General features: G+C 36.0%; 1 protein-coding gene across 7 annotated transcripts in view; it reads left to right on the top strand.

The window, feature by feature from the left end:
• The window catches only part of DGKB (diacylglycerol kinase beta), an 869,212-nt gene that overhangs the window by 375,286 nt on the left and 479,721 nt on the right, over positions 1-14,205 (top strand). For all 7 annotated transcript variants that reach the window (XM_061413599.1, XM_061413603.1, XM_061413600.1 and 4 more), the window contains one exon: positions 5,377-5,537. In XM_061413599.1, the coding sequence (XP_061269583.1) occupies positions 5,377-5,537 (161 nt within the window). The remainder of the gene's footprint in view (positions 1-5,376; positions 5,538-14,205) is intronic.

The following is a 14,205-nucleotide window of genomic DNA, read 5'->3' as shown; positions in this document are numbered from 1 at the left end:
TACTCTAATAGGTGGATAATGACAGAGCCATATAGTATTGAAGGTGGGCTTGACAGGCAGAATAAATATCAGGTTTATACCTCTAGAGGTAGGAAGTCACTTGACATACTGAAGGAACTCAAAAATGGAATACTGTAGATGGAGCAGATGAGAAAATGGAGAATATTTCAAGATGAAATCTTAAAATAATTTGAAATATCATTAATAGGCTAATCTTACCTGAAGATATCAAAGAAAAGAAAACCATATTTGCTAAGAAGCAAGAACTGAATCCTAAATATTTTTAGCATCTAAACCCAGTGAAGTTTGAAAAGTGTCTACTAAGACAGTGTGAATCAGAAACCCTTGGGGAGCTTGTTAAAGATACAGTGGATTGACCTCACCTCATATATGTTGAATTGGAATCTCTAGAGATGAAACTGCACAGGTGATTTCCTTTTTAAGCAAACTCCCTAAGTAACTTGATTCACAGAAAAATTTGAGAACAATTGTTCCATTTGTACCTGGATAACTTATGGACTCTACGACATATATATGTATTTGTGTATATGACAGAATTTGAAACCAAGTTAAAAACATGGCATATGATATATTTGTGATTTTTATTAAGGATATAACAATAAAAGAATATTATAAAATGATGTGTTAAATTGTATAGAATCTAAAGATAGATAGATAGAAAGAATGAACCATTGCTTATGAGATGCTCATGTATTCCAGTGTTAATATTTGTATATTGATTAAAAAGAAGAGACTCATTCATGTGGCTTCTTATATATTCTTCTCAAAAGTATTTTTGGTATTTGAAAATTAATAACTTTATTTGGTTTGAAACTGGCAAATGCCTTAAATCTCAAAATTGAGTATAGAAGTTCCAGAGTATCCTCTAATTATTTCCTTATAAAACAGTTTTAAAGATATTATTATCAGTGGACAGAGACAGGTGGATTATAGTATTTGTTAGAGTGTATATTGATGATGAACTCTTTGTATCTAGTATATGTTGGCACTGTTCAATGTGCTAAATAGTGAGTGAGAAATAAAGGGCTTTTACTATTTGATAATTATATTTTCATTGAGTATCCAGACAATAGATCAGTGAATAATGAAATATATAATTGCAAAATAAGGTCAAGATTATAAAAGAATCAGAATGTATTTTTAGAGAATAATACAGGGAAACTCCCCTGGAGGAGGGCATGGCAGCTCACTTCAGTATTCTTGCTTGGAGAATCCTATGGATAGAAGAGCCTGTTGGGCTATGGTCCATAGGGTTGCAAAGAGTCAAACATGACTGAGGCGACTTAGCACAGCAAGACACAGAGGGAAACTATTCAGCTATATAGTCAAGAAGATGTCCTTTAGGAAGTAACATTTAAGCTGGGTTTAAAATATGCAGAAAAAGAAAGCGCTCTCTGTATTGAGAGGAATGAAGGAAAAGTGATGATGTAACTCTAAGAGATTGTTGGGTGACCGATAGGTATGGCCTCAGGAGGGAGGTGGGAATAGTATGATGTTGGAGAGAGAAGTAAGAGCAGATTAGGTAGGTCTTGGTGGTCATGGTAGAAACTTATGTTATTGAAGCACATAGCAAAACTTTGGAAGAGTTTCAAAAGCAGAGTGACACAATGACATTTATGTTTTCAAAATAAGTTAATTTGGGGACATAAAAAAAGCTAAGAAAATATGGAGATGTGGGGAAGCATAGTTTTAGAGATCAGAACTTGTATTACCATTGAAATTAGAGGATGAACAGACCAAGCTAGGGCAGTGGTCATGCTAATGAAGCAAGTGGACACACTGACATTTTCAGGGATAGGCTGATACAGCTTGCCCATGGATTGGGTGGGGGCTTTGGTGAAAGTGGGCTATTAAGGGGGCACTGCAAGATGCTCAAGATGAGCAGTTAGGAAAATGAGGGTGCCATTTGATAGAGTTTACTAATAAAGACACACACTCTGAAGTGGTGTGAATTATTTCTTGTCAGGTGTCTAACTTTGAGCAAGTTGCTTAAAACTGTGTGCTTCAGATTCTTCATCAGAACCTGAAGAAAATAGTTGGAGATGGCACTAGTGGTAAGGAACCCACTTGCCAGTGCAGGAGACAGAAGAGACACAGGTTTGACCCCTGAGTTGGGAGGATCTCCTGGACAACTCATTCCATTATTCTTGCCTGGAGAGTCTCGCGGACAGAGGAGCCTGGTGGGCCATGGTCCATAGGATCTCAAAGAGTCAGACATGACTGAGTGACTGACATTTTGCACTAAGAACCCTACCTTGTGGGTTCTTACACCCTAGATATCAAGTTATTTGCCCAGTGTCTGAGCCCTTCTTGTAATTGTACTAATTATCATTATACTTAACATTTGGGAAAGAAATTACTTCATTTGACTAATAATCATTTGGTTCACTTAATGTCACTGGAATCTATTGACTGGGAAGTTTAATTTTTATGAATGTATTGCAAATTTTGAAAAATATAAAATGTACACATGTAGGACTTCTCAGGGCATTTGAAAAAATACTTTATTTTCATTTCCTTTGCAGTTTTTTCTGGCAATACTTAATCCCTCAAACAAAATTCTGAAAATTATTGCAAGAAAAAATACTGTGAAGAGTAAGGGAGTAAGAGACAGAGTTTTAGATGCAACACACTCTTACAAATGTTTTCTTCATGTGATTTTAAATTTGTAAAAATGACTTTTTAGATATTGCTTTTCTTCATGTGATCTTACATTTGTAAAAATGACTTTTTAGATAGATTCAGTTATTATGATAACATCATATCATTAAATGGAAGATAAATACTAATTATGTTTTCATTTGATTTCTTAGCCTAGAGTGATTATAGGCTTTAAATCAAAATAATAGAAACAAAGTATCATCATTCTTTTCTAGAGCAAGCTTTTGTTTGCTTATTTGTAAGTTTTTCTTTTTTAAAAAATATAATCTTACTGAGTTCAGGAATGCTATTTATAGTTATGAATCATTATTTAACAAGCTTGAGCACAAATAAATACAAACATGTAGGGCATAGATATTTGTTAAGTGGAGAACAACAATTTGGAGTTCTTCACCTTTGTGAATTAATACTGAACTTCATGTATGATTCTCAAAATAGATTTATTGCCTCTATCTTTCCATTTTTATTTGGCTAGAAGACTGATTGATACCGGCCTTTTTCATGTGTATGTTAGTCGCTCAGTCATGTCCAACTCTTTGCAACCCAGTTTACTGTAGCCTGCCAGGCTTCTCTGTCCATGTAATTCTCCAGGCAAGAATACTAGAGAGTGTTGCTATTTCCTTATCCAGGGTATCTTCCAGACCCAGGGATCAAACCCAGGTCTTCTGCATTGCAGGCAAATTCTTTACCATCTGATCCACCAGGGAAGCCCAGCCTTTTTCATACTTACCCATAAAAACTTTGAGAACATTTCCAGTGCTAAAGAATTTAAGTTGATTGACCCTACTTAATCTCATTTTATTAATACTTTCATTAAATTAAATTCTGTTGTGTTCTTTCCTCATCAGTTCCATTCCTGTTTCTATTAACATAAGCTGTAGCTGAAAAGAAGCTCAATGTTTGTTTAAAGCATTATCATTTACTTATATTTATGCTGAGTGTGTGTATATTTTCATACTATATTATATAATATTAGTTTAATATATGTAAATTATTTATATCTAAAACCATCAAACTTATTTTCAAATAAGAATAGAATTTGGAAAATATATGAATATAAACTCCTTTTATTCCATTCAATGTGGAATATATATATATGTATATATATATATAATTGGGAGCTTTAAAAGAAATTTAACAAGGAAATAAATATTGAGAATGAGCGTAGAACTATTAAGAAGATCTGAAAAATAAGTACACTTAATTTTTGTTGCCTTGCAGTGAAAACAATTCATTTTTTAATCACTGAGTACTATTCTATACATTTTAAATATGTTCATCAATTTTGAATTATGCTATAAATATGATATGACATCTATTATTTCCTTTAATGTTTATGTCAGTGTAATCACAGTTTATTGTACTCTTTGCTGTGTGTGTTGAATAGTTCAAAATTATTTTTTTAGACCCGTGTATGATAAGAGATGTAGGTTCCAGGATGAATATTCCTGATTTCTGGTTAATAATTAATTCTCTAATAGTTAATTCAACAAATACACCATAAATATAATTTATTTGTCTTTAGAGAATGTTGGCATATTATGGTACCTATTCTTTTTTCTTTTAATCCAATTCATTTTTTTTAAGTGTATGTATGTTAACACCTCTAATGAGGACTCATAGCCTCTGGCATATACTTATTCAACAGATAAATTATTAAAATATAAACCTGAGTTGGACACAGAAAACATCTATGAAAATGTTGTCCAACTCAAAACATCATTTCAAGAATCTGTGTGTATTAGAGTTAGAGATACATTATTTAACTTAGTATAACATTTGACATCCTAATTTCATCATCAGTATTGTTGTTGACAACTTTCTGTTCTTTTGCCTCATAGACTAAGACCCTTTATGTATTTTCTCTTTTTTCCTCACTTCATTCTCACACCAAAGCTAAGTTTTTATGGAGAAAGAAGCTATTTAGAATGTTAAAAGCAAACACTTCAGTAAATAACACAGCCAGGGTTAGGCTACGCCCCTAATTAACTACAATGTTACATAACTAAAGGTCCATTTAAGAGAAAATATAATATTAAGCAATAACTTTCAGGCCATGGTTACTATCTATAGTAGATTTATTTAAAAATGGATTTGTTGAGCATTATTGGAGGGTACATCTGGGAAAAGGAACATCTAAGGAGAAAGATGTAAATAATTATAGTGCAATATACTAGTTCTATGCTATGGCTGGTTTTGAAAACTGTATGTTATGGTCCTGTGTAAAATCTATCATTTTGGGAGGGTGGCTTCTGGGAAAAAGTATTATCAAATGTAAAGCCTGCAGAGAGAGTAGAAGCAGAGGACAAGTTCAACATGGCAGCAAGAACTTTTATTTTAGCAAGTGGGTGGAGGGTGTCATCTTTGGGAGGCAGAATTCACAGGAGGATGATACCCAAACAGATCATCAATTCCATTTTGAACATATTGATAAAAAGTTTTGTGAGAGGCACGCAGTGGCTATATTAAGAATTTGTACCACAGGAGAGAAATATGAGTTGTAAATTAAAGCTACAGATAAAATATTGATATGAGTATAATAAGATTGGTCTTAATTCTTCAACTTGCATTAAATTTGCTTTGAAATGCATTATTTAACTTTAGAATGAATCAAGCATTCACACACTTAAATATAAGTAATAGCTTTTATTGTTTGGTTATATTTTTTCTCAAGATAAAATTTTTTTTCATTAGGTTATGAAGGTGAGAATTTGATGAAAATCTTAAAAGACATTGAAAACAGCACAGAAGTCATGTTGGACAGGTGGAAGTTTGAAGTCATACCTAATGACAAAGATGAGAAGGGAGACCCAGTGCCTTACAGTATCATCAATAATTATTTTTCCATTGGCGTGGTAAGATTTTCCACTAAACATTCTTTTTTTTTTTAACCAGTTCTGCATAATCACTGACATAAACTCTTATTTACGAAGATTTACTGCTTATAAGTAATTTATTTTACCTTTGTGTCAGCAAAACACCTCTTCTAATGGGTAATAGTAGTAAAACTTCTGAATTTATTTAAAATCAGAGAATCAGTGATAGATTTTTCATGTGCTAAACAAAGGAAAGAAACTATATGTAATTGTTTGATAATTGTTTAGTAAAATTAAGCTTAAAATGCTTTATAAGGTTTATAAAATGGTTTATAAGGTTATAAGTTTCACATTCTAAAAGTGTGACAAGAATGCATCGTTATCTTATTTTGAAATCTATATTACAATATCACAATATATTTTCTATTTATAGACATTATTTTTAAAATTATGATTTACTTTAAAGTCTAAGAAAAATGCTGTTAGTATTCTCAAGTGGTTAATTAGTAAAAAACTAATGTTTGTCTTAATTTCTTGATAACTTTGAGACTGAAATTAAAATATCATTTGGCAATTGAAACAGTTATTGAAATTTCAATCCCTAAGGAATTAATAAAGTTAACAGTGATTTTACATGTATTTATATATTACCCAGACTTATGACGTCTTAAAATATATATCTACAGCATTACATTTTATTGAACATAGTCGCCCAATATTAATTTACGTCATGTCTCATTTCTCTCTTATGGATGTGCATGTGCACACACACACTCACACACACACAAACACAAATAGCAAACTATCGAAAGTATTGGTTGAGTCCATGAACTTAGGAGTCAAGCTACCTTGGTAAGAGTTCTTTAACAATTTTTTTCTCTTCCTAGTTTCCATCAATTTACCTGTGTCATGATGGTTATTATTTTCTCCCTCATAGTAATAAATAATGGGATTATACATGTAAAGAGCCTCATATAATGATGCATAATGAAGGCTAAGTATACAATTGTTACTATAGTATGATAATAATTATTTTTTTCAAGAAAAATGTAATGCATTTGATCCATAAAAATCCTGTTTATATTTGATATGAATGTGAATAGCAATATTTTAACATCTTTACTGACCTAATTCACTCATTTTAAGTAAACCTTTTAATGATTTTAATAAATCTGTCTCATTTTAAAATGTTTTTATCAGCAAGGCAAGAATCTTCATGCCCACATGTAGTCAATTCTGAGTCCTTACCCTAGCTCCAAACAACAACTAATCTTTCTAAGGTTTGCCCTTTATGGATAGTTCATATGAAAGAAATAATATGATATATAGTCTTTTGCATTTGGTTTCTTTCACTTCACATAATGTTTTGAGGTTCACTTATATGAACTACATGAAATACTGTATTCTTTGTATTGCTGAGTAGTAAGTATCCCATTGTATGGACTTATAATATATTGTCTATCTCTTCACAAATTGATGTAGATTTAGATTGTTTCCAGTCCTGGATATTATGAATAATGTTACTCTTTTAAGTCCCTGTAATTAAATTTTTTTATTTCAGTTAGTATACTTTTTAACTCAAGGATTTCTATTTGGTTATTTTTTTTTTTTGTATTTTTAGGCCTTTAATTGGCATTTTCTATTTGAATAGTCATCGTTATATTTTCATTTATTATTTAAGCATAGTTTATGTTAGTTCTTTGATGTATTTATAATACATCATAATTTGATATAATACATCAAAATACATATAATACTGTTTTGAAGTCTTTGTCTGCTAAGTCCAACATCTAGAATCCATCAGAGACATTGTTTGCTTTTTTCGAAAGTATGTGTTACACTTGCCCATTCCTCTGCGTGTTTGTGAATATTTGGTTGGAAACTAGAGATTACAACATATTTAACAGCTGTGGATTTGCATTCGCCCACAGGGGTTATGGTTGTTCCTGTGTTTGTTTAGGGAGTTCCCAGAACTAATTATATGGAGCTGTTCTCCCTTCTAGTGTATGAATATACTGCTGCCTCTGAATTTTTGTGTTTCCTTTTGCTTTTATATTAACACTGGCTTCTGAGGATTGTTCCTATGTCAGTATGAATGACCAAAGTTTGTGTTTAAACCCCTTGAGACAGTAGGTTTTCATCCCTTTGCTGCTGTATGTTCATTGGGGAATGCATACAAACTTCAGGCAGTTATAAATCTAATTCAGCTTTTAATGTCTGTTGGCCCTTTTATGTCTTGTGCTCACGTACAAGGCTTCTCACTTAGCCAAGGATGTGTAGATAACTAGGGCCTGTGTTACTCTGTCCTGAACACAGATGCAACCCTCTTTCACCTGTCCTGCACATATATACAACCATGCATTTAGTGTTTCAGACAGCAAGGAGTATGTGGCAACCTATCGAGGCCCATGGGGCTTCCCTGGTGGCTTAGATGGTAAAGAATCCGCCTTCAATGCAGGAGACCTGGGTTCAATCCCTGGGTTGCGAAGATCCCCTGGAGAAGGGCATGGCAATCACTCCAGTGTTCTTGCCTGGAGAATTCCACAGATGGAGGAATGGCAGGTTACAGCCATAGGTTTGCACAGAGTCGGACATGACTGAACCAACTAAGCAGCTGCAGCATTGAGGCCCGTTATGGCTGCATCATTCCCAAGGTCTCCTATTGAAAATAGGGCTAGTTGCCTGGTTAGCTGCTTGCCTTAATCAGTTTTGCAAACTTAGGCAAGCTGCTACATTTGCCACTGAGATGACTATTATTTTAGATAACTCTCTGGGTAATGGAATTTCTCTAGCTTCCACTCCAAATCATGCTGGCTCCCCCGACAGTAAAGTCGCTTGCTTTCTTAGTGTGCCCAACCCCGCTAGAACTATTGCACTGATGGAACTGAAGTGTGAGGTAGCAGCTCAAGATTGAAACATCAGATTGCCAGCATTCTTATCTTAGGTTCAGTAGTTTTTTTTTTTTTGGTAAACAGTTGTCAATTTGTTATATGCCTCTGATGAATCTTCAGTGGTCTTCAACAGAAATTATTTCTCTTCCATCACAGGAGACATGTGGCAATGTTTGGACACACATTTGCTTGTCATGGGTGAGAGAGTATTGCTCTTGCCAGCTAATGGATAGAAGATAGGAATGCTGCTAAACATTCCCATTTCATAGAACAGCCCCCCAAATGCACAAGAAAGAACCACATAGTTCAACATGTCAATACAGCTGAGGCTGAGAAACTTTGATATTAAGAAAAAAATATTAATTACAAAATTCAAGATGTTGGAAAACGGGAAATAGCTAAAACCTAAAGAAATGAGAAGAAAAAACTGTAATAGAAATGACAGGACAAAGAATAACAAGAGCAAAAAAGAGTATGTTAATGAAATAAAACTTGATTATTGGAAATAATCAAATCTACTGCAAAACTGATGTTTTAAAAATATTGTAAAGAGAACTGCAAATAATATAGAATGATAAAGACCAAAAATCCCTCCGTAAAGACAAAAAGTAATATCCTAACTGAAAATATATTAAGACTAAATAAGGGAGTGTAGCAAAGTTACTAAATATAAAATAAATTTATTCAATAGTATTTCATTATATAAGCAATAATCAACACATTTACAAAAACAGCAAGCAAAAATGGGAAGTATCTAGAAATTGATAAAGAATATACAAAACCTACCGGAGAAGGCAATGGCACCCCACTCCAGTACTCTTGCTTGGAAAATCCATGGACGAAGGAGCCTGGTAGGCTGGAGTCCATGGGGTCGCTAAGAGTCGGACACGACTGAGCGACTTCACTTTCACTTTTTACTTTAACGCATTGGAGAAGGAAATGGCAACCCACTCCAGTGTTCTTGCCTGGAGAATCCCAGGGACAGAGGAGCTTAATGGGCTGCCGTCTATGGGGTCGCACAGAGTCAGACACGACTGAAGTGACTTAGCAGCAGCAGCAGTAGCATGCAAAACCTACAAATAGAAATGTTAAAACTCTCTACAAGACATAAAAGATGAGAATAAATAGAGATAGTTTCTATTCTTAGATGAGATAGCTTAATATAATATTGCACATTAATGTATACCTTTAACCTATAACTAATCAAAATTAGAGCTGGATTTGTATGAAAAATTTGAAAAACTTTTTCCAAAATATATGTAACAAAGTAGCTCATTACATCTTAATAAGAAGAAAGAACTATTTTACCAAATTAGACATGCTACAAATGAATTGCATAATTATAATAAAATAATGTAATGAATGAGTAGATGAAGAACTCAATGGAAAAGCAGAGAGACACATACAGAAACTTGACAGAATGGATGTAGCCTGAAATCTCATTGGAAAAATAATGGTGCTCAGTTGATATGTGTTCAGACACTAGCTTCCTAGGGAGAGGAAATTTTGTTAGAACTCTGTCTCACATTACATAGGCAATTGCTAGAAATACTGAAGTACTAAAGTTGAAATGCAAGGTTTAGGGCCTAATAAAAGTATAAAATAATATGCAATGGCACTCATATATGATATTAAGGTAACACAGAACTAAACAAGGCAGCTTTTGATTGTTTTCTTTAGAAGAGTGCTGTTCTATTTAACTTGCAGCCTCTTTCACTGAATATGACATGGGAAGGAGAGGTGTGAAAAGAGGGAAAGCATTCTTGCCTGAAATATTTGCGTCTGTCCCAGCAAGACAGAGGATCAACACTCAGTGTCAAATCAGACCAGGAGACCTTATAGAGTTCAAGTTCTGGCTTTCACTCAATGAGTTCTATTTATCAACTTATGATCCTCTGCCCCGGTGAGTAAATCCAGCAGACAACAAAAATAACTGAATCATGTACCTCAAGTCATTGCTGCTGCTGCTGCTGCTAAGTCGCTTCAGTCGTGTCTGACTCCTAGCGACCCCATAGACGGCAGCCCACCAGGCTCCACCGTCCCTGGGATTCTCCAGGCAAGAACACTGGAGTGGGTTACCATTTCCTTCTCCAATGCATGAAAGTGAAAAGTGAAAGTGAAGTCGCTTAGTTGTGTCCGACTCCTAGCGACCCCGTGGACTGCAGCCTACCAGGCTCCTCCGTCCATGGGACTCTCCAGGTAAGAGTACTGGAGGGGGTGCCATTATGGCTCTACCCTCCTCTAGATACAGAGTCCTCTCTATTCAACAACTGGGTGATAAAAGAGAATGAAATATTGACATTTGTGAGTGCTTTTCTTTTAAAATGGACCAGGGCTGGAAGATGTTCAGCTTAAAACCCACTGGCTGTATCCTAATCAGTTACACCTAATTGTAAGGACGGGCTTCCCAGGTGGCACTAGTGGTAAAGAACTCACCTGCCTACGCAGGTTAGATGTAAGAAACGCACGTTTGATCCCTGGGTTGAAAAGATCCCCTGGAGGAGGGCACAGGAACCCACTCCAGAATTCTTGCCTGGAGAATCCCATGGAAAGAGGAGCCTGGTGGGCTATAGTCCATTGGTTCGCACAGAGTTGGATGTGAGTGAAGCAACTTAGCATGCACACAACTGTTCGGAAAGGAATTCTGTTTGCCCAAGATGAAAAGGGGAAATTGGTAAATAACTAGCCACTTTCTCCTAATTTTTTCTTTGTAATGCCTTTCACTTTTAGCCAGAACAGTGGAAATAATTCTGAAGTCACGGTTAACTCTGAAAATAGGTATTCATCTATAGTGGTGATCCTTAAATAAAAGCTTCTTTATTAATTATCTTCTTGTGCTAGATACTGTTTGAGGATTGGCAGTGAAAAGGATAGAAGAAGTCTATGTAATCACTAAACTTACAATACTGTGAGGTGAGACAGAATTGTCATGAGAGATTTATCATCTGGGTATTAGAAATACAGATGATGAAAATTACTAAGAAAAACTGATAGTTGCTACCTTTTAGTCTGATTTTGTACTTTAATGACTATAGATAATCTCAGAACTTACAGTTAGAAAATTTTTCATCTACTGGATAACATCAAATTCATATATGCCATTAGTTTCACCCTCGTTGTTGATTCTTCATTCATTTGCTTATTAAAAAAAAGTATCTTTTTTTTTTTTTTTTGGTCAGGCCCTGGAGTTGTAGAAATGAATAAAAGAGACAGATTACCTCATTATTAAAATCCCGAGCTCAATAGTAGAAGTATTTAAAAAATGCACAAATACAACTTTGGGGGGTGAATTGTGATATACACTGTGAAAGACAAGAAAAGTTGCCAAGAGCTAGAATAAGGGACAAATTTAGTTCTCATAGTAAAAGAAGGTCAGTATAAATAAGATACATATAAGAGGGGATCTAAGGAATACATGTAAGTCAGGTGGACACCAAATAGATGGAAAGTGCATACCAAGCAGGTATAACTGTATGTGAAGAGCCTGAGGAGACAAATGGCCTGGTGTGTTCTGACCTACAAGGTCAGTGTGCCTGGAACATAAAGAGAGAAGCTGGGAATGAATAACAAAAAAGACAATAGCATAAATGGCTGCTCCTGTGTCTTAAAGAGGCTTCAAAGCCAAGATGTGGTCTTTGTTTTTTAAGAGAGGCCATTGAATGATTCAGTGAATACAGTCAGGAAATGAAGTAGTCCAATTTATGTATAGCAGAAGGTCTTCTACTAGAGGTGAAGTTAGACATTAATAGAAAGGTAAAACAAGTCTGATAAAAATGATCCATATAGCTTTGGATATTTCATTTTAACCTAAAATCTATAAAAATAATTGAATTGGCCAATTTTTTCTTAAAGGCCCAGCTACTGTCATTTCTTTGAATGTCGGTCATCAATGGGGGTTCTACAAAGTTTGCTTGTATAAATCACACTCCATAATAAACCATCTGTTATTTCCATTTTTAGATTCTTTTAAGTGGAACAAAGACCCAAAAGATACTTGTGAAGCAATCTGAGTATAAAATCCTTTTAGATTTTTACAATAGTTTCAAAAATCTTTTATAATGCTCTCTCTTACATATAATTCTATGGCAAAGAACATATAATTCTATGGCAGTTTCACAACTGCATTTATATCCAATCTTCCCAAATCATCTTTGTTTTCATATATAAAACAAAGGCTCTTTTTGTAATTATATTTTCCATTGCTATAATAGGTAATTAAATTATATAATTATAATAAAGACTAAAATTGGCATAAACAGTGTTGGAAACCACACAGATGACTCTTGGTAAGTATAAACCTCAGAATGTGGAAACACTTGCAGACGGAAATAGTTGAGAGGGGCTGGAATTATACTGAGTTACAGGCAGCTTCAGTATCTTCAGGGGACAATAGGAAAGATGTAAGTGGGCCTCCTCTGGTGCAAGGATGAGCGTGTCTTCTTCTGGATCCCTAAGCAAATAGGACCCTGTCACCATAGCTAAGAGGGACTGCAGCCAGGTTACAGGGCAGCCTCAAGAGCCATAGTCTTGGGACTTCCCTGGTGGTCGACTGACTAAAGACTCCAAGCTCCCAGTGCAGTGGTCATGGATTTGATTTCTGATCAGGGAGCTTGATCACACCTACTGCAGCTAAGAGTTCTCATGCCATAAGTTAAAGATTTCGCATGTCGCAACTAATACCCAGGACAGCAAAATAAATACTAAATATATTTTTTAAATAGATCTGTAGTCTGCATTTTAAAAAGCTGTCAATTTCTCCAGTCTTAATTAACCAGGCTGGAGAGAGAAACACCTTGTCAGCCCAGCTAGAGATCCCGAAGCTCTCTAGGCTCTTTTCTATAGATACATGAACTCCCCACCTCTCCTTCCCTCTTGGAGAAGGTAGGGGAGAGGCAGTTTTAGGATTGCTTTCTCTCATTCCCCAAAGCCTGGCTGGGTGCTGAGCGCCACCTGTGTTTTCCTTAGGGCAGAATCCCCAAATGCTCACATTTAGAACCTTCCTCTAGTCACCTGAAGTTAGCCTGCCATCTGGAGATGCTCACCTGCTCTCGGCTTGCTGTCCCACGTGGGACGCACGCACGGCATGCAGCACGCACAGGGCACGTGCACGGAGTGCCAGCCAGGAGGTGGGGAGGAAGGAGGCCCACAAACCTGTGTGGGCACCAGGTGGGTCAGTTGCCTGCTAAAATCATCAGTGTAGGCTTCCAGAAGCAGCTCAGGGGCCATGCTCCTGGAGGAATCTCTGCGTTGATCTGTAGGCTCCATCGCCCCTCAGATCAGATCAGATCAGATCAGTCGCTCAAAATGCCCCAGTGACTGTGAGGCCTTCTCTCTCCTACCTGCTCCCAGCCTCTGCCACCCACTCCCCACCAAACTGGTGTTGAGACCCTCTGTGCTCCAAGTGAGATGAGAAAGAAGTGGCCTCTGCGGCAGCATCCTGCGAGGCACAGGAAGCTAAACACTCCATCCTGATGCTGAGGGAAATCTGGGACTGAATGGAGCCTTTTTTGCAACTGAGCTGGGCCACGCTGGGGGAGTGGCCATGCCAGTAAAGGAAAAGTGTTCTCACCCCCTTCAGTGGATCTGTTCTTGGATATTTTGCTGTGCTGGAACTTCTCCGCTGGACTCCCTGACTCGGCGAAGGTACTATCTATTCATTAGTGATTGTCGAAAGCTGTATTCCTTGAGGAGGGGATGGCGGGCGGGTGACTACTGAAAACGCCCCCTGCACTATCTTGCCCACTTCTCTCGCCAAGGTTTTTGTGTGTGTGTGTGTTTTTTTTTTAAACAAAAGGAAATAAACACATAGCATAATA

Source organism: Bos javanicus, chromosome 4 (genome assembly GCF_032452875.1).
Source record: "Bos javanicus breed banteng chromosome 4, ARS-OSU_banteng_1.0, whole genome shotgun sequence".
NCBI lineage: Eukaryota > Metazoa > Chordata > Mammalia > Artiodactyla > Bovidae > Bos > Bos javanicus.
The sequence above is the reverse complement of the archived record's forward strand: the minus strand, read 5'-3'. Positions and strand labels throughout refer to the sequence as shown.